At 38.4% G+C, this 24,827-nt stretch overlaps 1 protein-coding gene across 2 annotated transcripts in view; it reads left to right on the plus strand.

The window, feature by feature from the left end:
• Positions 1-20,677: 20,677 nt before the first annotated feature.
• Positions 20,678-24,827, plus strand: part of JAKMIP2 (janus kinase and microtubule interacting protein 2) — a 45,376-nt gene continuing 41,226 nt past the window's right edge. For both annotated transcript variants that reach the window (XM_032211223.1, XM_032211224.1), the window contains exon 1: positions 20,678-20,806. In XM_032211223.1, coding sequence (XP_032067114.1) covers positions 20,678-20,806 — 129 coding nt within the window. The remainder of the gene's footprint in view (positions 20,807-24,827) is intronic.

The raw sequence follows: 24,827 nt of genomic DNA on the forward strand, positions 1-24,827 counted from the left end.
TGTCGCGCTGCTGATGACGTCAGGTACGCGCTTTAATAGTCTCCACTGGAGATCAGGTAGATCAGTCCCATCCTTGCCCTTTGAAGAATAATTCTGCTGTTGATTGCTATAGGATAGTCAGTCATGGTGAAGCCAGGAAGAAGTCTCCCATTCCCATTGCTTTTTTGCCCATCCAGGGTCATTCTGGGGTTTTTTTTGTGTGTAGGTATGGAAATATCTCTGAAACAATGACCCAAAATGTAAGCTTGAGGCAAAGGCCAAAAACCACTTCTCAGCTTCTGCTATTTTTAAATCAACCCTCTTAATTGACCCAGCTTTAGTCATGGCCCATTTGCTGGTTTGCATCCATCCTTATTCAGTTAATGATTTATTAATATTGCTTCCCATAAAATGAATGTCAATACTTAAATAATTTATATTGGCTAAAAACCTAACAAAGAAATCATTTGACTCCAGGCCTTTTGCAAAATAGAGGAAAAAAATGTGCAATAGTGCGATTTTCAGTCTCTGCTGCCCTTCAAAATACCTGGGGTCTAGCTTGAAATATAATTAGGAGCATTTCCAAATCAAGCAAAGATAAAAGAATAATAGCCAAAATGTCCTGCTTGCTCCTTTTCTTGGCTGAGAAGTCTAAAATACGTTTTTTTTTTTTAAAAAAAAGATACACTTCAATTCTGATAATATTCTACTCCACCAACCATGATTTATGGAAATCATGTTTCTCAAGTTTTTTGTCTTGAGGCTAAAATCTCTGCAGTCAATGTAAGTGCACTGCTTTTGAGTTAATTAAGCAGAAAAAGAAAAATACTCTAGAAATCATTGATTCCTGTATTAAAAGGAACTTTATGCCTAAAGGCTGCTATCCAAAGATCCTGGGAAGGAATATCAGGAGTTATAGTAGTTTTCAGATTGTCCTCACCAAGAGTTATTCTTACTTCCAGGCAGAAAATTCCAACCAGTTGGAGTTGGAGCTTTATTTAAGCTCTGATAGATTAAATAAAAGTTTAAAGTCCTTCCTTTTTAATTTCAAAAAAGAGAAAAATGTGGTGTGCTGCAAAATGGACAGAGCAAGAGAGATTATGAATTCATTCTATCCCCAGCTTGTAATATATACCAGCCAGAGAGTTAGTAGAGATTACTCATTTAAGAAGGAAGGAAAAGCTTAATAAAGAAAAAAAAAACAAATTAATCACATTGACTCCTGGCGTGCTCTGTTTCATTTCCTTAAGTTTCAAAAACATGAATTTAAAGCAACCTAAGCATCATTGCAACAGTTGAACTACAATTACTATTTTTGTCCAGAATCAAAGAACCAAAACACAGGTCCAGCTATAGCTCTCAGCTGATACTCTTACCTCTATTGGCAACAGCAGATGGGCCCTGCTGGAACACATCAAAGGCCTTTGAGTGGATTTTGTTCCCAAAGTGGCCAACCAATCACCAACCAATCATGGGAAATCACAAAAAGCACAAGAAAAACTGTTTCACAAAGTTGTTATGGCAACTAAAGCAGTCCTCCTTGAAGCATTAAGGCAGCTGCATTACTCATGCAGCTATCATGCAGCTGCTTCAAAGACTATCCCCACCTCCCTCTATGCCATTTTACTCTGTTGGCTGTCCTAGTGGAAGAATTGTCCATGCAACAAGAATAGCCTTCAAAGTAATCCTGAATGTCAAACTTCCCTCCTTACAGTCTATTTCCAACTGGACTGAAAACACTTAATCCCAGAAGCAAGAATCCAACAGCTGTTGTATAAAGTGTATTAGAAAAACATTCCTTACAAAATTGTCTATGGAATCTAGAGAGTACTCTGTTTTCAAATGAGAAAGCTAAATAGGCAATCTAAAATGGCAGAGCTCTTGCAATTTTCTACTGCGGAGGAGAGGCACTTGTTAGTTTGTTGAAATAGGCTGCTTGCATTTGTTCATTGTTTTGGTAGTTATTATTCCATGAGAAATAATTTTCACAGGGGCTGTGAAACTTGCAAATGATACAGTTGCTTTAACATTCCAAGGAAGTGTATTTCGCATACACTACATTCATTTGAAATATCTCTTCCAAATGTGTTGTATATTGCTATTGTCATCTATAGTACACATATCAAATTGACTTTTTCCACACCACTAATTTATTAATTTATGTAGTTTTGATTTGCTAATTGTCATTCTTGCAAACATTGTGGGATATATAAAATAGATCTGCATCAGCCTTGGTTTTTTTTTTAACATTTCTATTTGGATTCCTTTTTACCAGTTTGTTTCATCCTTTTCAGATTGCGGGTTTCTATAAACTGAAAATGCAAATTTTATAGCCTAACAGCATTAAAGAACAGATGGGAAGATTCAAAAATTGTGAAAAGCATTAACTCCTTCTCCGCTCTCCAAAACTAACTCGTCTCCAGTTTTATCCAGATATTCATGTTAAATATTTCAAGCCAAATAATGAAAATTGTGATAGCTATTAGCTAGGTATTAGTTAGTTATCTTTAACTAGTTATTACCATTTATGCAGTCATGGTGATAGTAAAAAGCATATGAACATTTATAATAGTTGCTATTTTCCCTCAGATATTTCACAAACATTTCCATATGTTGTAGCAGACATCCATTATTACATTCATTCGCTTGTGATAGTGACACAGATCTCATTTCAATCAGATTTGATCCCTTTGCTCAAGAGACATCTGCTCAAATGGAATAATTAGAAAGGCAAAAGGCAAATTTTATGCATCCATGCTTTGCCATTCACTCTGTAATGATTTTTATAGTGGGGCAAGCTTTCCATATGTGCATGTATTTATCTTTCAGAGGAAAACTGCAGCAATGCATTTGAATGCCTTTTCTTCACAAAGACTTTTACAAATCATTTGGATTCTGGCATAGCATATCAATATAATCATTTCCTTATAACTTCGTTGGTTGAGAAGTGATATTTGAAAATGATGCACCTTTCTCTTCCTTTGTAAAATATTGTTTATCCAGATAAATGCTACATTTTGGCTTCCTTTACCACAAGACATCATGCTTAGGGTATAGTGATTTTAATAGGCTTGGCATGGCATACCCTACTTATTATTATTTTTTGACATGCATATGAATCACTACTGCAATGCGCTCTACATGGGGCAGCCTTTGAAGAGTATTCGGAGACTTCAACTCATCCAGAATGCAGCCGCGCGAGCGATTGTGGGTGCACCTCGGTACACCCACATTACACCTATCCTCTGCGAGCTGCACTGGCTACCGATCGGTCTCCGGATACGCTTCAAAGTGCTAGTCGTAACTTATAAAGCCCTTCATGGTATTGGACCTGGGTACTTGGCCTGCTGCCAATTACCTCCCAAAGACCCGTCAGATCTCACAGGGTCGGCCTCCTCCGGGTTCCGTCCACCAGTCAATGCCATATGGCTATTACCCGGGGGAGGGCCTTCTCTGTAGCAGCTCCGGCCCTTTGGAATGAACTCCCCGCGGAGATCCGGACCCTCACCTCTCTCCAGGCCTTCCAGAAAGCCATCAAAACCTGGCTGTGCCGGCAGGCCTGGGGTTGATGAGTTCCCCTCCCCTCTCGACTGGTATGGCTGTGTGATTTTCATGTATTTTAATTATGTGTACTGTTGTTTATGTTCCCTTTCCCCCCCTGAGTTGTTCGCCGCCCTGAGTCCCTCCTGGAGAAGGGCGGCATACAAATAAACCAAATACAATACAATACAATACAATACAATACTATTAATTTATCATTCTTTGTGAATCCTTTCTTTCTGAATTATCCATTTTATATTACTACAGTATATCAATCCATGTGTATTTTGAGGGGTAGTGAAATATGTGTGCATGTGTGCACATGTGTGTCTTTCTTGAAAATTTATTCAATTCTTATTCAAAATGTTAAATAATTAATATTAGTACTTGGTTGCCTTTTAGAATTTCTCTTGAATGAGAATATAATAAGTATAATAAACATCCATATAGAATTCCATTCAATTTCAAATTCTGGTATTTTCTCTTCTAGCAAAGTACAAATTAATAGTGAAATGTGCCATTCCTATCCAATTTCCAGAGACTGCCTGGAGAAGTCCCTGCAGTTTTTTTGGCAAGGTTTTCAGAAATGGTTTGTCATTGCCTTCTTCGCAAAGCTGAGAGAAAGTGATTAGCCCAAGGTCACCCAGCTGTTTTGTGCCTAAGGCAAAACTAGAACTCATGGTCTCACAGTTTCTAGCCTGATAGCTTAGGTCAGTTTCCTAATTAATTATTATAGGCTTTTAAAGTATATTGAAGCCTGCATTTCTTGTATATTTAAAAAGTGAAAAATAAGAATGGTTTTCTGTATACTGCATTAGTAAATTAGACTGAGATTGAAATATTTAATAAATATTCGAAGTTGAATATGGGAGTGCGGTGAGTTTGAATGTCATGGTATACATATATTATGAAATGTGTGTGGTGCATGTGTGTGCGTGTGTGTGTGTACATTGATCCCTGAATTTGCAAGTGCTGTATTTCTCAGAGACATTTTCAAGGTCATTCTTAGACTTGGTGCTTTGTTTTTTCTTATGCTGCTTATTTGGAGCCAAATTTCATGACAAGCCTTTGAAAACAAGGAAGAGAAGTCTTTCCATACTGAGATCAAAATATGCTTTCTTGTGACAATTTACAAATTATCTATTTATTCCTCCAATTCAAGTGTGTGCCCAGCTACATGTCTGCCTCACCAAATGAAGAGATGCATATGGGCCAGTTATAGCATCTGTGCAGCCTTCAAAGGCAGCCCCAGCTACAGAAAATTGCAGTAGTCCAGTTGAAAGGGGACCAAGAATAAGTTATAGGCCCAGAAGATAGTGTTGTGCAAAGGCATAACCCTACTCATATGTTTCTTCTGTTCATCAAGCAAGAATTAGTCCTGGGGAACATGACTTCGTCATCCATAACCAAAGATGGAAAGTCAGTGGCTTCAGTGGACTCTTAAGTGATCCTCTCTTCTGCCTGAGCAGGATTAAACCTGAATCTGTTTTTCTCCATTTAGCTTAAACTATAAATTAATATTACATTGGGTAAAAAAATCATACTTGGTAATAAGATTTCAATCAGAATTTAATACTTACAATAACATGTCAGCACCATAAGTGCCTATCAGTGGTGGGTTTCAAAAAATTTTAGAACCTCTTCTGTAGGTGTGGCCTGCTTTGTGGGAGTGGTGTGCTGGCCATGTGACTGGGTGGGAGTGGCTTACCAGCCATGTGACTGAGTGGGAGTGGCTAACTTGTAAAATGTGGTGAAACTCACTTAACAATGCTCTTGCTTAGTAACCAAAATGTTGGCTCAGATGTTGGCATTTGAAGCACGCAAGTCTTAAAGCTGTCAAGTTACAAGACCCTTGCACCCCTAACCCTTTAGAAAAAAAACTCCAGGGGTGTTCAAACTTGACAGCTTTAAGACTTGTGGACTTCAACTCCCAGAATTCCTCCTCCATGCCTGTTGGCTCAGGAACTCTGGCATTGAAGTGTGCAAGTCTTAAAGCTTTCAAGTTACAACACCCTTGCACCCCTAACCCTTTAGAAAAAAATCCCAGGGGTGTTCAAATTTGACAGCTTTAAGACTTGTGGATTTCAATTCCCAGAATTCCTCCTCTCGGTCTTCATCTTGATGATGTGCAGATGGGCAGGGGGAGGAAGCTGGAACCGGTTCTAAACAGCACTGTAGATTTGTGGAACCTCTTCTATAGAAGAGGTTAGAACTGGCAGGAACCCACCCCTGGTGCCTATCTTAATTTCCCAAGCCTTTGAAGATTATTTTTCAAGATGGGACATGGTGTGGATATGCAATACTCACATAAGTTATCAAGATGTGTCAAAAGCTGTGGCAAAAAGAAAAAGAAAATGCTTTACTCAGTCAAATACCAGCATACGATACAGTATAATAAAACAGTCAGGCAAATATAAATAAAATATAACAAAAATCTCTAAAACTAAGCCAAATGACTAAGACTATAATCCTACTAAATCCTATTAACCTATAAAAATGAATCTAAAATATCTAACTGAATGTATTAATCCAGTAAGTATGTAACTGCAAATGGGGTAAATTATTCTAGTATTTGGGGTTTCATATGTATATTATACCACAAGAATGTGTATATTTCATAAAATTTACTCAAATTATATTTAATAACATAAATAAAAAACACAGATTTTATACTCTTGGAATTAGTCAAGCTGTTCTCCCTTTCCCCAAATCTACAGGCAATCTATAGCATCAGTTTCTAGAACATTCAAAATAACTGTGTCATTTCTGTCAGACAAAAGATACCAGAAATAGTATTCATCTGGTTGGCCTGGGCAATTTACTAATAATGGCATTAAATAAGGTGCACAAATATCATGACTCCCTTTTTCTTCTTCTTCGGCTACTGGGACTTTTAAGATATTTTTGAGGGTTTTAGTTGGTTTATATACTACATTGATGCCATATGTTGAAAATAACCTTTTGGTTGTTTCTGATATGCTTTTTGGTATATACTTTTCATCACTTGCATTGATTCTGCTACAGTGGGTTGAATGGTAAGATTGTACGGGTATCCATTTTGTTGGAAGATGTTGTACAGACAGTTTTTTTCTTCCCATACAACATTATTCCTTCCTCTGGTGTTCCGGGTTGCTGCAGTGTGTTTATATTAAGAGCTGTGATGGCGCAGTGGTTAGAATGCAGTACTGCAGGCTAACTCTGCTCACATTGCCAGGAGTTCGATTCCCTCAATCCTGACCAGCTCAAGGTTGACTCAGCCTTCCATCCTTCCAAAGTTGGTAAAATGAGGACTCAGATTGTTGGGGGCAATATGCTGACTCTGTAAACTGCTTAGAGAGGATTGTAAAACACTATAAGTCTAAGTGCCATTGCTATTGCTATATTCATCTGAATAATGTTCTTACACAGCTCTTGATAGGAATAGGCAGGAAGGGTAGTGTGCTGTTGTTTTCCTCTTGTGTATTTTACTCCTTTGAAGATGTTGTTGGTTGTTTCATGTGTCTTTTCTAATTGTTTTTTATTATGATAAAGATGTCAGCTATATACTGGATATTTACTCTTGAGAGAATACACAGGAATACCAGAGTTTCCAGTCACTGCCTTTATCTCTGATATATTAGGAGAATGGTGATCCTATGGGTGTTCCTCTGATTTGTTGGCATTTTTGTCCATCAACCTGAAAGTAGGCAGAGTTTAAAGAAGTCCATAATTCTGGGTATTTCCGTCTTAGTATATTTGACTAGGGTGGGTCTATTGGGTAGGATTATTTCACTGTTGCCATTGATTATTTCACTAGTTAGTTCTGGGTCTATGGATTTAAAAAGAGCTGTGATATTGAATGAATCCTTAATTTCATATTCTATTTGGGGTTTTTCATTTTCTGGAGGCACTATAGTGGTGAGTTGATAGAATATTCTGCCTGTGAATAGCCAAGCTTTTTTGTAAGTTCTTTGACTATGTTGTGTGTTGGGGTAATGATACAATTTGATAAAAAGGTATGATGAGTTTGTGTATTTTGGGGTGTCCACAGAAATGTGGATGGATGGGTCCACTGTGTTTCATCTGCCATCATCATTTTTTGTGATTTGTCCTTTCTTGGTTAGGATTCTTTTGATCAGATTATCTTTTTTCTATATTGGGTTGGTGTTTCTAGAATGTGGGCTTCTTTGTCCTTCAGTAATTATTTGGCTTTTTGTATGGATATTGTTCTGTATTCTGTATATTCTGCATTGTATTTTGTATGTATTGTGTTAAGACAGTAGTACCAAGATAAATCCCTGAAGGCAACAGTTTTGGGCTTTCTGACTTTCTATATCTATTATTGTCTACCTGAACTTGGTCGTGGCATGATTATAGTCTAAGGGTCATGTTACTCTCTATGAATATACTCATTACAGTAATCCAACTTATGTAGAATCACACTTTCCCATTTACTTGTGAAGTTATTAAAGGAAATTAGAGGGACCAATCCAATAGATTTTATTTTTAATCAGTAGTTCTGACTACTGAGCCCAATAGGTTTGAATTTGTGTATATTGGCTTACAACCAAAGAACAGCATTTGCTACACTTTGTAATACCTGAATTTGGAAAGAGTCCATCAATAATTTTATGCATTCTAAATATCCTGATCCTTTTGACATGACACATTATTCCAAAATAGTTTAATGATTTAACCTGTCCATCTATGAAATGTTGGGTAGTTTGCAAAGACCAGGAATAATTGATCCCTTGAATTTCTTCATTGAAGAACTCTGCAGGGAATTGAAAAACTCTCCTCAGCCTGCCAAAATTGCAAAATAATGTGCGTATTGAAAAGTCAAAATATGTATGTATGTCATTTGTGCTGATGGTGGTGGTAAGGTAATTTGCCAATTTAGCTAGAACTGACACTAGATTTATATAAGGTTTAAACAAAAACAGGGCCAAGACACAGCTTTGCCTAACTCCTTTACCTGTTGAGATTTCCTTGTATAATGGTCCTGTGTGGAGCATCAGATTTTTATTCTTGACTTATCATGAAGTGTTTGCAAAAGTAGAGTGTGCAGTGGTCAGAATGCAGTATTGCAGGCTAATTCTGCAAACTCCCAACTGCCGCAAATTCAGCAGTTCAATTCTCACCGGCTCAAGGTTGACTCAGCCTTCCATCCTTCCAAGGTTGGTAAAATAAGGACCCAGATTGTTAGGGGCAATATACTAACTGTTTAAAACACTTAGAGGACTGTGAAGTGATATATAAGTCTAAATGCTAAGTGCTAAAAGTAAAACTCAATGTCTATCAGTGGGGGATTCTTTCGTCTATGACCTTGGCAAGGAGAAAAAGAAAAACATTTAGCATGTCTGAGTTAGTTCAGAAGAATCAATTCCAGTTCCATTAATTATGGAAGTGATTGACAAATGGGTCAGGCTGCTACTAATCACAGCTTGGCCGCCAAACTGTTGGAAATAGTTGTTGATAAGAGAAGACAGCTGAGAGTAGGAATGAATATACTGTATCTCAATAAGCTGATAAAACAAAGAGATGGCTAATGCACAAAGAGAAATATTAATCTGTGTGCTTCATTGATAAAACATGCATGCATCATTGCTCTCTGTTTTTCAGTGATTGCTTTATACACTTATGATACAGAAGATCAATTCTGAAAAGCATCATTGCTACAGGTTCAACACATGGGAACTTATGAGAAGCTGCTGTTCTCTCTTAATTGTGCTGTGGGCATAAGAGACATCTCCATCTTACACTCCAGTGGACTGCAACTAAAAGGCTAGTTCTACATGCAATTGCTCCCCTCTGAGCTTTGGTCTGACAATGGAAAGCTCCAGATCATGTGGAACTATTTATATGTACTCTACATGAAATCGCCTGACCTCTAGGCCCTCTTGCCACAAACATGGAAGCATCGCTTTCTAGAAAGATCTTTTTAGAATCAGAGCATATCTTCAGTGGCTGATGAAAGCAAGCGTTTGCTTGCTTAGCAGAATCTATTCTGGCACTTGTATTGCTTGAAGCAATGCTTTCAAGTGGGAAGTAAAAGGAACCAATGTTTTGTATGGCATAAAACAAAGAGTCCAGCTTTCCTTTGGGTCTGAGATGGTTTTTAACAGCTCATGGAAAGTTTGTGAACCTAAAAAAAAAGTAATCACAGAGAACAGTAGCAGATTCAATGAGAAAATTTAATTTTCAACATGCTTCCAACAGAATAATATAAATAAACGTATGGAACATAGTTTCATTTATATACAAGTACAGACTATAAATTTAAGATATGCCCCGAAATTGAAGTAATAAATTTAGGATGGGTAAGATGGCAGTGTTACAGTGGTTTTAAACAAATTGCAGGCATTATGGCATAAGCTTAATTACAAAGGCAAATTTGGATGCATATCTTCATAATTGCAACTGAAAAATGAGCATACAGTACCTATCTTTTTTCTACCAGTGCATGCAAAATATTATATATATAATTATATATATATCATTTTATATATATAGTCATGACAACAAGATAATTAAAGGAATTGGGATGATTCATAAATTGGAGTTTCTCCACAGTTATTATGTACTATTTGTAGTTCCTTAAAGGAGTAGAGTAACAGTCACATGAGGAGGGTAAATCCATATTCAAATGGTCCAAACTTGCAAAGATAATTGGGTGTTGTGACCTTTCAGTCTTAGATTAAAATTAGTAAACCCAGGTTTACAACAAAGATTTACCAGGAAAGTTTTGCCCCAAGGAGAAAAGGCAGACAATTTTATACATTTTGATGAACAAAATTACTATTATTATGAAACAAAGATTCTGGTACGGAAAATAAATTTGAAGCAGGTTTCCAAACTTTTAGAGAAATGGGGACCTTTAGACCTGACCGCCTAAGCCAGTGGTATCAAACTCGATTTGTGTTTGACCTTGGGGGCTGGGGCGGGCATGGCCAGGATGGCCATGGCCAGCTTGATGTCACTTGTGTTGGGGGTGCCTGTGGTGGCCTGAGCACTGTGCCAGTGAAAATGGGCTCCCGAGCTCCGTTTTCAGTTGTGATGGCCTCCTGCAACCCTCTGCCAGAAAAAATGGAGCTCGGGAGGGTTGCACACAGCCCTCCCAAGTTCCATTTTTGCTGGCAGAGCCAGTGTGGGCCTGTCCTTCACTGTTTCCCAGGCGGCCCTGTGGGCCAAATCTAAGCACCCCTCAGGCCAAATCCAGCCCACGGCCTTGAGTTTGACACCCCTGACTAAGCTATGTCTTAATAATATAACAGTTTTGGAACTGGATAAATCATTGGGAAATCTAATGCTTTTGAAGTGAGAAATTTGAGGGAAGTCTTTTCTCCCTGGCTGCCTGTAGCAAATACATTCTCAGAATTTTTCAATTGCCTCACTTTATCCAGGATTTAATGGTTATCCAGGATGTAGTTACTGGCCTGATAAAAATGGTACCAGAAGCATTTTCTGCCCCAGGAAATAGATCTATAATGGGAACTCTCAGAGATCTTTTAACAAGAGGCATTGAAGGATGAAGCGCTAACAGTGAGGGATGATAACATACAGCCCATGTCATGTTTCTTGGCCTTTTATGCCAAGAGAGACATATTTGTAGCTGAGACTGTAAATTGCATCCTGTGGCCCAGCTGGGGACACTGAAAGAAGCTGAGCTGAATAATATACAGGGGCTGCCACAATTAAGCTCCAACTAAGCAAGCATTTAAGAAAGACTCTAAATATAAAATTCATATGTAAGAGCATAGCATAGCATAGCATAGCATAGCATAGCATAGCATAGCATAGCATAGCATAGAATAGAATAGAATAGAATAGAATTCTTTATTGGCCAAGTGTGATTAGACACACAAGGAATTTGTCTTTGTTGCATATGCTCTCAGTGTACATACATTGACAATACATTCGTCAAGAATCATAAGGTACAGCACTTAATGATAGTCATAGAGTACAAATAAGCAATCAGGAAACAATCAATATCAATATAAATTGTAAGGATACAAGCAACAAAGTTATAGTCTTGCAGTCATAATAGGAGGAGATGGGTGATAGCATAGCATAGCACAGCATAGCACAGCGTCCTAGCTTATCTTATCATATCCTACCCTAGTGTATCCTACCCTATCTTATCACATCACATTGCATCATATTTTTACATTTTAAAACAATTTTAATTTTAAATTATTTTGGTTTTTAATGTATAATATAGTACAATATGCTACAGTACTGCATATACCTTTAACACTTTGGACCAGAAATTATGCTCCAAAAAATAAAGGTGTGATAGCTATTTTATGGCAATTGGCTGGGATTATTTATCTTTCAGGTTTGTTTGAAAATAATCAACTTCAAGCATCATTGTTCATACGTCTTAATTAATATTTAGATTTAAAATCTATTTAAACCTGTAAAGATAACCTACTGTCATGGGAAATTTTAGAACATACTAATGCTACTGTATTGTCCTCATGCTGTCTTAACATTTCCTTTTATTTTTGAACAACATTCACACTATATGTTAAAATGCATGCCTAGTCCTAAATAGCATATTCACAGTCTTATCTTTGTTTTGGTTCAGGTTTTTTTTTAAAAATTTGGCCTATAGAATCTATCTTGACTATAACTGCTAATACTCTACAATGGTTTTCTCTCTGCTTCTTATTATTTCACCAAAAGTTAAAATCTTACATGGATTTCATGTTAGCAACTTATCTGATGAAAACAATCTTCCAGTAAATGACTCTTGGTCAAATAAAGCAATCCATGAATAAGAAATAGTTGGATTCCAAATTTACTTTAATTCGAAATTTCAGTTTGAGGAACAGGTTAATTATATTCTGTAATAATGAGAAACATACTCAGTATGTATTCAGCAAAGGAACCTGATTTTAACCTCTTCCACTAATAACTTAGCCTTGAGTAATTATGTTTTAATTTAAAACCTTACATTTTAAAACTTTACAACAGCAGAAAAATAAACATGAAAAGCAGGGGAGAATAGAGCTGTAAAAAGCAAATCGATCAATCTCTTTTTTCCCTTGATTGCAAATTAAACATACTAAACAAGTATGTTGTTTAGTATGGTAAATTCTTACCGCCATACAAATATTCTTGGTTGAAAACAGCTTCCATGCTCTGTTGTCCAACAATATTAGCAATGCTGGAGACATAAACCTTTTTTTAAAGCTCTGTGTAGCACCCAACAATATTAGCAATGCTGGAGACATAAACCTTTTTTAAAGCTCTGTGTAGCACCCACACTCAATTTAGGTTGAATTTTTATCTTGCTACACTGAAATGACACGATTCATAAAACTTATGGGCAGACAATTCCCCAGGAGAAGGGCCTCTTGCTGCATTCCCCCAGTGACTGAGGTTTGTCTAGACACTGCACAGGTGAATCTTCATGGGGAACAATGGTTCGATCCTTCTGCACATTACCCGCATCCAAAACAAAGAATGAGGATGTGTTTGTCATTTTTTTATTTCTCATGTCTATGAAAGAAGCTTTTCCTTCTCCCCCACCCCTCCTGACCAGCTGTAAGCAGCCAATGATCACTCTAAGTTCTTTGTTCCTTAATCCCAAGCTTGTCACAAGATTGGTGACAATGACGATGACCATGGATCAGCTTCAAACTGAGGCTTTGAGAAGTGAAAATGACCATAATACTGGAGCTACCTTAAATTCTGAAAGGGTTCAGTGTATGGACGTGACACCATATTGCCCAGTATATGGGAATCCCATATAAATAAACAAAATTTCAAACTCTCCAAAACTTTAAAAAGCTCCTTTCCTTCATAAGAAATTCTTCAATGAAAATGGTTTGTTTCCTAGCGTCCCATATGCAGTTGTTTTTCCATTGAATTTACCTTTTATATACACGAATGAATAGCAAGGTGCAGGACAGCTCAAAATAAAGAAGCAGGGAGCAGCGACAAATGTAGGAAGGCACAGAAATACCAAAGGATAAGAGAGGAAGATAGTTTTAGTCATATCTGTTGCTTCAAGCTCTCAGGGGACAAGGCTTTAAAACAAATAATGTCTCCCACTGGAGCTTCAGTAGCTCAAACCAGAAACCAGGCAACCATTTTAACCAAAGAGATCAACCGACTCCAGGATTGGAGGTTAATATCCTTCGAGGCTTTAACTCCCTGTGCAGCAAACCTTTAAAGACTGGGGGGAATAGCAGAATGTTCAGTGGTGAATTTTCTTCAGCTTTCTACATCTTCTCCACCTAGGGCTTTGGGGCACCCCATTTGTGAATACTTACTCCTCAGGGGGTAAGGCTTATTCCTGAGGAGACTATGATTTCCCTTCATCTCAACCCACATTTAAACCCCAATTTTATTTTATTTTTTATGAGGGGAGGGGGGACAGACATTAAGGCTACTTTACTGAAAAATGATGGGGCAGTGAAATAACAGTAGTGGAAAGCAGGTAAATCTCTTTGAGCAGAAAAGTGCCTGGCTTCTCTGAAGGAATCCCTGTGGTCTGAATAAGGCCATTCTAAACCAAATTCATATTTTGCAGAGTGCACTATAAGTAGTCACATATCTGCAGTGTGGATTTCTAGCTTGCTATGTAGTCAACATCTCTTCAAGATAGATGGTAGCTGAATTTACTACCCATTAATGGACAGTTACAGCAAACACACTGCTGCTTCCTTTTTTTTTTTTTAAACAAAAGTGAGTGCAATTCTCTTCTCCATCTCTATTGTCTACGATTTATTCTCAACTCCAAATTTTATGTAATTAGGAAAAAATATAGTACTTTCCTGTGCAATATGGATTAGAATAACACTTACGGTATCTGATCACCCTTGCAAACGCTTTGCAGTCTTCAGAAAAGATACGTTCCACTGCAGGAGGTTGAGGGGGACCTTCCTGCTTATTTTTACCATTGTTTTCAGGAAAGTTTTTGCCTGAAGCTACTCCGATACACAAACCACATGTTCCTTTTATGCATGAGAAAGAAAGCAAAAACAGTTAATTGTGTCCATAATGAGCAGCCAGCTTATTTTACGTTTTATCACAAATCTGCCAAAAATTTGCAGTTGACATACTGCGATCATTGGGCACATTCCATATTCCACATGGTTGGCCTCAGCATAATTGATTTTCATGTGTTTTTCCATTAGTTGTCATTCACAGTTTTAGTAATATGTAATATGGCATACAAACTATACATTCCTGAAAGTGATACATACATTAAAATGTATGTTAACAAATATTATTTAGGTATTCCATTTATAGCCCATTACAGTCCAGGGATTTCAGCATTATACGGAGCAATACATATTTATATAACATAGGGGTTTGCTATGCAGAGCAGCGTGGCGGTCTAGTTGTGAAGATACTCACATCCCATTTGCAAGGTTGACAATTCAATCCTAGGTACAGCAGAAGTTTCTCTCCTAGGGTGCAAAACAAAAAAAGAATATTTGCTGCGAACTCCACATAGGTGTCAGGAAGGGCATCCGGGTAGTAAACACTCAGCTCCATCCAGTTGCCCAAACACTTTAACCAATAGGGACTACAGGATCATAAACAGGTTTTTTTTTCAATGTCCTGGTTCCCCAATATCTGACATGAACCTTCTTAATCCAGACAATGTCCAAGCTGGTCTCCATTTCTTTCTCTCTCTCCTTTCCTCCCTCCCCCTCTTCCCCCGCAGTTCTTCTCTTTCTCCAGTAAATCTGCATTCATATGTGTACTTTCACTTGTCTTCATTCTGTCTGGGTATCCCTGAAACATTCCATCTGTGTGGCAAACTTCTTTAATCAGCATTTTTATGCCCTCCGGCACAAATAGCCAAACTATCTTATTGCAGAAGCAAAAACATCTGTCTTTTATGGGCCAATGTTCCCCTATAGTAGATTGACCTTAAAAAAGCCCATCCAGCACAGTAAGCAATATTTATATTGCAGGAATGCAGTTGGCACTGTGTGCCATCTGCAGCAGTGTTGGGATATTTAAATTGTGGGGAGAACCTTCTGCTGTGATGGAGTTTTGTGATGCTGCTGAAACCACTAGCTTTAAATAAGCATCACTTGGAGGAATTGTCCTTTGTTTCCCATTGTTCCTTTATACTCTGGTGTCTTTGTACAGTATTTCCCTTTCCATCGCACAAGGAATCACAGATCTACGAAAAATTCATCTTGTTTTTTGCTTCTGTTTCTCTTTTATACTCTGAATATATTTGTGGAGGAGCATGAGGAAGAGAGAGACAATATTGCTTTAATATTATAGACCATAACACTGCAAAACACTAAATCAGGAAAAAAAGACACTGTACAAGAAACTGATAGAGATACTCCTATCATACTTCAGAAACACGGGTTCTCTAGCAACAAAATCAACACTAGAATTAATATGAACAAAGGCATGGCTTTGCACATTTAATTAACCATAATGGGATATATTGATGGTTGACAGTAACAGAACTGTGACAAGTGTCTCTCCGGCAGAGATTTTCAAACAGTTTTTCAGACATAAAAAGCTCTGTTGTTTCCAGCCCAATTGTTCAAAAAAAAATAGAACAAATATGGAGGTCTTTTGATTTGCTTTCTGGTATCTGAGATTTAAGCATTGGCTGCCAGCACATTTTCACGGGTGGAAAGGATTGCTAACAGGAAAGTGCTACAATTGCTTACCATTAAGTAATTAAATTTACTGAATTCTGCAAATAGTGAGGGGAAATTTCCCCCCTCCCAACTCTGGTTACCTGATAATTGGATCTTATATTCACTGAGATAAATAGCTGTTAGTTAACACTGCCTGGTAGTAGGTAAATTGAGCCCTCTTAGTAATGCCCAAAAGGAGTATCTCTTCTCCCTGACCTTCTCTCTGTGGTTCCGTCTTCCCTTCTCCTCTCTCCATATTCTCACCCCTTCCCCTTTCTTCTCACTGCAGCCTTTTTATCTGCAAGGATATTTATGTTGCACTTGTAAGTTACGGTAGTTGCAACATGCAGTCAGTACATCAATTAATGGAGGCACTTACTTTTACATGTACTGTATATCCATATTTACTGGAGAGGGGGAAATCTTCTAGATTTAAATTGAAGCTGACAAACAGTTAACAAACTGCAGAAGCGGGGCACTGTATAGGATTTTTGTCTATGTGTGTGAGAGAGAGCATATATTTCTATCCACTCTTTTTTCTTGAGTGATCAACTTAAATTCAGTGTATTTCAGCTACATCAGTATAAGGATTAAATTAGTTTAATCAAGCAAGCTTCTCATAGAGCAGTGTTGGCAAACCTTTTCAGCACCAAGTGCTGAAACAGGAGCATGTGTAGGGGGGAGCACCAGAAACCGGAAGAGCAGCTCCCTGGTGCACATGCACGCACCAGGAAGATGAGCTTCTGGTTTCCGGCAGGCGCATGCGTTCAGGTCACCTAGTCTTTCAGTTTCTGGTGTGCATGCAGCTGCCAGCGCACATGCGTGCACCGGAAACCAGAAGAGCAGCTTCTCAGCACACGCATGCACCTGAGGGAGCTGCTCTTCTGCTTTTTGGTGCTCCTGCACATGCAAAGACCAGCTGGCCAGGGTGCATGTGCATGCCATAACCTGGAAAAGCAACAGGCGATGGCTAGCGTGCCAAGAGAGGGGGCTCTGCGTGCCGCTTCTGGCATGCATGCCATAGGTTTGCCATCACGGTCATACAGTATGAATTTCTTTCCAAATGATTGAAAAATTTCTATTCTGACATCATGACTGCTCATTTAATATAAATCCTTTGCAAGCAGCAGTTCCATTACAAAGTATACAGGACAAACTGGCCTAGCACAATAAAATAGGGGTTCATAATAAAATGAAACTCAGAGCTATAAGCCTTCAAAATCCTCTATAAAAGTAACCACAGAATTATAATTGTAATGTGTCAGATGAGGAAAGTAATTAAATACAAGGGATTCATGTTATCATAGTAACTAAACTTAATACTATGTAAATTGAACATAAATCATATCTCATTTAATTTTCTCCTTTCCCAGTGTTTGGGGCGTGCCTCCTTCTCAAGTGCAGCCTGGAAAAAAAAACCTGTTGTAACGTATGTTGTTTCCCCAAGACAATAATATGTCAATGTAATAATGTAAGTCCCTCATGCTACACCATATTTATAGAATATCTGAATGCCTTTCCCTTGTTTAAAATCTCTTTCTAGGGGAAGACACAGCAAGTATACTTTCTCTTCATCTTCCCCTTGAGCTGTGTTTGTAACAAATAGAAGTGGTTCATGTCACTAAGAAAACTAAGGTTGAACTGTGCCAAAAAACCCACTCCTATCTCGACTACAAACTTTTAAAGGAATAGAACAGGGCTGTCAAATTCCCAGCCCGACAAAAGGGCAAACGACAAAACCGTGCCCGACTTAACCGTGATGCTGATGTCATCAATGCGGTGACAACAGCCAGCCTGGAGAAAGAAGGGCGCTATAAATAGTGCGGAGAAAGAAAGCCGATTTAACTTAAGGTAAGGGCTAGCTTTAGGGTTAGGTTTAGGGTTAGGTTAAGGGTTAGGTTTAGGGTTAGGTTAAGGGTTAGGTTTAGGGTTAGGTTTAGGATCAGGTTAAGGGTTAGGTTTAGGGTTAGGTTTAGGGTTAGGTTTAGGGTTAGGTTTAGGGTTAGGGTTAGGGTTAGGGGTTAAGTTTAGGTTTAGGGTTTACAGCGTGCTTCTTTCTCCGCGCTGTTGTCACGCTGTTGATGATGTCAGCAACGTGGTTTAGTCGGGCACGGTTTTGTCGTTCGCCCTTTTGTTGGTGAACCCCAGCCCGCAGGCCAGATGTGTCATGCACTAGCCAAGCCCATGCCCAGTTTATTAAAGGGAGGGGGGAGTCCTGGTACATCATGTAAAGCCACCACGACAACATGAGTTTGACACCCCTGGAATAGAACAGTGCTCTAAGTTATTAGTGATAATCAGCAGCAGCAAGCCTTGTATGACGTCAAAATGCACACATGTCACAGCCCTCTTTTCCTCCTTGTGGCAGATGTCCCAGCTAGTAACTGTAATCCTTCAAAGGAACATGACTAGTTCTACTTGAGGAAATGTATAGAAAAGCGTACATAAGCCCCATAGTTAAGAAACTGGGATGTGCAAAGCTCTTTTGGCCTTCATCCTTCTTCTCCCATCCTGTTTCTTCATTGCTTCCCTTTATCAGTACATCCATTGCTTCAGCTGCATGCATAGATGGTGCATAGAAAAACACACATTCTGTATATCTTTAAAATGCCAAGTAAATGTAGCTGGTTTCTTACAAATCACAGATCTGGATTCAGTCTTTCATCAAGCCTACAATCGATTGAGTCTATCAAATAATTTACTGAAAGCTAAATGACTGTCAATGAAAATCAAGGGATGAAAATATATTTTTTTTTAAAAAACTTCATCAATCCAAATTGTATTTAACAATCTTTGGTAACTGAAAACCATATTTATTTCCTTGGTGGGCCTTTTTGAATTCTACTTCAGCTGTGAAATTGATACAATGAGAAGATTCCATACGAGGCTTAAAAGCAATGCTGAAATAGATTCAATGTTATAGAAAGTTGCTGCATTCATAGATATTTTTTTCCCTGCCATTCAATCATGTCTGATTCTTGAAGACTGCCGAGATAAGATCCTACAGATCCTAAAGTTCTCTTGGGAAAGCACTTTGTCAAGTGGTTTGCCATTGCCTCATTTCTAGGATTGATATAAAGTGACTGGCCCAAGCTCACCCAGCAGACTTTGCGCCTAAGGCAGAATGAGAACTCATAGTCACCTAGTGTAACCACTATACCAAACTGGCTTTCTTACATTTAGAGACCTCATGGACACAAATGCAATTTGATTTATTGTACATATGAAAAAAGAAAATATATGGACACAGAAGCCATCAATTGTTTTGTTTTGTTTGTTTGTTTGTTTCTATTTCCCTATTAATACTAGAAGTAAAGTATTGCTAATCCCATGCTGAGTGTCTATGAAGATTCTCAGTCATCCACATTATGGTTGTCCCAAAGGAGCTTTCTCAAGAGACAACTGGTTTTTCTTTGAAGATGTTTCGCTTCTCATCCAAGAAACTTCTTCATCTCTGACTGGATGGTGGGGAATGGAAGGTTTTATACCATTCCATTCTCCACCATCCACTCAGAGCTGAAGGAGCTTCTTGGATAAGAAGCGAAACGTCTTCAAAGAAAAAGCAGAAAGTCCAGTTGCCTCTTGAAAAAACACATTTGGGATAATCCTGTGGAAAGGAACAAGATTAGTTTTGGTGCAGCAGGGCAGTCCACTAGTCCTTCCTTTAGTCAAAAATAAAGTGTTACTGTAGAAAACATTTTGTATTAGGGGCAATATTTCTTCCAAAGACCAAATGTTCAAAATCATTTATTCACCCAAATAGACAGCAACACCAGAGGTGGGTTCCTACCAGTTCGCACCTATTCGGTAGAACCGGTTCGTCAAATCTACCGAACCGGTTAGAAGAGGTTCCACCAGTGGACCCGGAAAGCAGGCCACACTTACAGAAGAGGTTCCAAAAATTTTTGAAACCCACTACTGACACACACACACACACACACACAGACAGACAGACTGACTGACTGACACAGAGAGAGAGAGAGAAAGAGAAAGAAAGGAAGAAATAAATAAAGAAAAAAAGAAAAAAGAAAGAAAGAGTGAGAGAGAGATGAAAGAAAAAAGAAAAAAGGGACAGAGAGACAAAAGGAAGGAGAGAGAGAGAGAGAGAGAGAGAGAGAGAACACATGGCCGGCAAGCCACTCCCACCAGGTCACATGGCCGGCAAGCCACTCCCACAAAGGAGGCCACACCCACAGAGTAGGTTCCAAAAAAATTTGAAACCCACCACTGAGCATCACCCAGATTAATTTGGCTGATACTATAAAGATAAGCAGTGTATGCCTAAATGGATACTTGGATGAAGTCCCAGGCTTTGAATTTTGCAAACTAATCAACTAAACTGATCTTTTCTTTGTTGTCAGTCATTTCATTTTTACTAACAAATATACTGTATCGTTTTTGACAGGACTGCCCAAGGAGCTAAGGAGAAGATGTAATGTCACCTTGCAGATGCCACAACATGTTGGATGGAAAGAAATAAAAAAAAATGGATATTTCAATTTGAAAAAGGATTCTCACGCACAGATTCGTAATTGCAAACAGCCATGTCCAAAAAAGGACGCAGCAAGGCTGAAAAGCCTGAAGTACTGATTATGTCCTTACAAGCAGCCAATGAAGATCTCAGGACTAAGCTGACGGATATTCAAATTGAGCTTCATCAAGAGAAGTCTAAAGTGAGTAATGCACTGGTGCCAGGGGATTTAAATAGTGGTTGCATGGCAAATTTTGAATTAAAGTTTCCGCACTTAATTCTGGAAGAGCGGAAGAAGACTTGAAAAATACATTTTATTTATTGTTGACCTTTGCCAGAGAAAACATAAAAGAGAACCCAACCAATGAATTACAGCTGAGTCAACACTTGTCTCCAGAGCATTCTTGTTTTCAACCTATTGTCATTTTACTGTGGCTCAGTACAGAAAGATTTCTGTCTAAAATTGGAAGATTTTTTTAAAGATTCAAAATGGAATGGAATGTTTTTGTTACCTGTTTGGTGTGGGGGGGAGGGATCATACAAAGGATCATACAAAACAAAAATGTAGGGGGGGGCACATCTCCTATAAAGAACAAGTAGGAAAATTGTACTAAGTACACATATACTATAAGCAGCACTTCCTCATAGTTCCTAGGAAAACCAAAATATGGGATTCTTGATGTTCTCTGAGCTTGGTTGTTTTCTTGCAGACATTTCATTACCAGTCTGGGTAACATCATCAATGCAAGGGTAAATAGAGTTGTTTATATTTAGCAGTCTTGGTTGGAAAGTGGTTAGGCAGTGGTTTTTTCTGTGATGGTTCCTTAATCAGGAACACTTTGCATAACTGCTTTTTAACATCTCTGTTTGCAGAAAAAGTGTTCAAATGTTTCTTGTAGTCATTTAATATATTTTTTCTGTTTGTACTTTAGGAGTTTTTTTCCCATTTTTCCTTACAGAACTCTTCTAGCTCAGAAGTATGTTTAAAGATCCTTGATTGTGCTATGTATAGGAACCTCTCCATAGGTTTTCAGATTGTTGTCTTCTTTTAATTTTAATTTCTTCACTGATTGAGTTTCTAGATATTGATATTTGATTCGACCATTCCTTTTTACATCTGCACCAGAGGTGGGCTGCTCCTGGTTTGGTCCAGTTTGGCCTAACCGGTAGTGGTGGCGGCGGGAGGCTCCGCCCACCTGCCTGGATGCTTCTGCTCATGTGCAGAAGCGTTACACATCCATGTGAGCATGCACGCGAGCATGAGCGAACCAGTAGTAAACTGGCTAGCAACCCACCACTGATCTGCACAATATTTCCTGTGCCACATAACTTCAAACAATCTTGAGTCACCCCTGTGCTTAATGACTGACAAACATTCTTCAAATCCTTTGCCCTTACTTTCCAAATATATGTATTTTTGTGGTAGCAACTAAACAATTCATTTTTTGTTTCATCCGTCCAAAGTACTTTGTTGCAAAGCATTTCTAGTTCATTAAGACTTTATTTTGCATACTTTAGAAAATGACTTTTGTGATGAGTCTGAAGGAAATGTTTCCTTTTGACAATTATCCCACTGTTGTATAAAGATTACTGTATGGTGAACAAGTACTTCAGTGTCAATTAAACATCACAGCAGGGCATTTCTGCTTGACAGAATATTCTGTACAATATTCCTCTGTCCCATTCTGAAACTGTTGTTTGAGGAAAGGCTGGCCATGTAATAATATGTGAAGAGGCTGAACCCTGGATGTCCATGCAAAATATTCAAGAAGTTGCCTTTGGTTTCCTGCATTTCATCCAATCGGAGCAAGCAGAGCTGACCTGTTTACTCAGCTGGGAAAGTTTAATGGCGAACCTATGGCATGTGTGCCGGATTGGCATGTGGGCCCATCTCTCCAGACAGCTGTTGCCTGTTGTTCTTCCTGGTTGTGGTGTGCAGGCCAGCTGATCTTCACATGCCAGGGAGTGCCGGAAACTGGAAGAGCAGCGGCCCGATGTTGCTCTTCCTGTTTCCGGCGCATGCATGTGCACCGGCCACCTGGTCCTCCAGTTTCAGTTGGGCGTGTGCGCGTGAAGACCAGCTGGCATGCACATGCACTCGGGGCAGCTGCTTTTCCAGTTTCCAGCGTGCGCATGTGCAGCTGGGAACTGCTCTTCCAATTTCCAGGACACACACGCACGCACACTCGTGTTTCAGCACTCAGTGCTGAAAAGGTTCACCAACACTAGTTTAAGGCATCTAAGGTGGCTGGAGAATTCCTTGGGAGATTTTCTTTTTGGAGCACTTTCAAAGTCACCTTTGTTTTGGCATAGGTGACATATCCTTTTATGCAAAGCAAGAGAAATAGCTTTTCTCCTTTCATCCCCTGAAGGAAGGAAAGAGCTATAAAAGGACAGGAACCTTCACCCTCTGAATTTTTCAGTAAATATAAAGTAATGATATAAGGAGAAGATTTTGTGAAATGTATTTATTTATTCATTCATTAGATTTGTATGGCTGCAGGTCTCAAACCAGTGACTCCGAGTGCTGAACAATTAAAACAAGAACCGATGAGAGGCTTTCCTCTTCAATTAACCTGTTATTCATGTTATCCCACTCCCACCAGATTTTTAAGGCAGACAGTCCAATCCTTCACCTGGCTTGAATTTCTCATCTTTTCTTAAAGGTTGTGTTCAATTGTGCACTGTTGTTGTTATTGCTGCTGTTAAATAAGACAGCATTTACAGAAATCCCCCGTCTCCCTCACTCAGTCTTTGTATCACCTCTGCATTCTCTTTTACCTCATTTTGCTTTGTGAAGGAACCATGCTATTTTAGTAAGAAACCTTATTTGAGGGGCTGTCATCTTCAGTCCTTCAAACAACAAAACTGGTTTTGAGACTGTTCTTGCTCTTTTGAAGTAGATTTTTCTTCTCCTTTTTTCCAGAGAGAGATCATTGACTTCTGTGACCCAGACTTTTTCAATCTTTTGTCAGTAATCATTCTTTTTTCTGGGGAAGCAAACCTAAACCACCATTAGACTCCATAATTGAGCAGCAGTTTTTTAGCTTGCACAGTCTTTAATCATGAAAACCTTTAAGGGTTGGTTATTTATCAAGGTTACTGTTTACCTCAGAGGACAATTTTCTGGATATCATTTTTTTGCACCATAGGACAATTGGGATGAAAGAAAGATGCTCTTGTGCTTTAGTTGTAGCTACAGGATAACAAACCCAGAGCATTTCTAATTTTATCCTTCCATAAGTGTCAGGGTTCAATTTTCAGCCCATTTTAATAACAAAAAATATGTCAAATGAGTAGAAATCGGTGCATAATTCTGTACATTATCTACACATAGAAGTTCTGCTGCAATCTTGAATGGCAATTCATTTTTGTCATTGATATGAATGTTTTAGCACTCAGACAGAAATTGGCTTATTTAATTGAAGAGCTATGGGATAATTGCCCAGATTCTAGAAGGCAGGGGTTGGAGTAAGCTAATTTGATGAATGCTACATTTTCATCTGCCCAGATAACTTTTATGTTAAGAATTAAATATAAAAGAAATAGGATTTTCATGTTATCTCTCTGTTTTGTTTTGTTTTTACCACTAAAGAGGTTTGGAGTTCCTAGTTATAAGAGATTGAAATATTTTCAGTGCCAGGGCAACCAAATCTGCATGTAGGAGTGCATTGCTCTGGGTCAGTGGAAGTTTAAATAGAGGAGAAAAAATTGTGTTATTCATCACTGTTAGTTTTTAATTCTGGTAATAACGAGAAAGCTGCTCATGGATAGCAATCTCATGTATTTTGAAACAAAAGATTAAATGAGATCCTTTTTCCTTAAATTGTATTTCTGGGCTGCATCCAACATTGCCCAAGCAAATCTTCATTCATGCATTTTTCATTCTTTTCTTCTTAACTGCAGCTTCCTGAACAAACTTTGTTTAAGAGGTTCCCCAAATCCTTAACAAATGTGGCTGTGTCTAAAGAGCCAAAGCTAAATGCCAAGAGGGTAGAATGACTAATGTTTTAAAGGCCACACAGAAATATTCTGTCCTTTCCTGTTCTTTCACATTTATTTGTTTATTTGGCTATCCAACTCTACAATAACTATGGGTGACATATAGCAAAAACAATCAAATAAAAATCCAAATGACAGAGAAAAAAATGACCATTAAAAGATCTTATCATGCAGGACCTGCCCCTCTAACCTAAGAATTGAAGAAAGAGACAGTTTTCAGA

Source organism: Thamnophis elegans, chromosome 2 (assembly GCF_009769535.1).
Source record: "Thamnophis elegans isolate rThaEle1 chromosome 2, rThaEle1.pri, whole genome shotgun sequence".
Taxonomy (NCBI): Eukaryota; Metazoa; Chordata; class Lepidosauria; order Squamata; family Colubridae; genus Thamnophis; species Thamnophis elegans.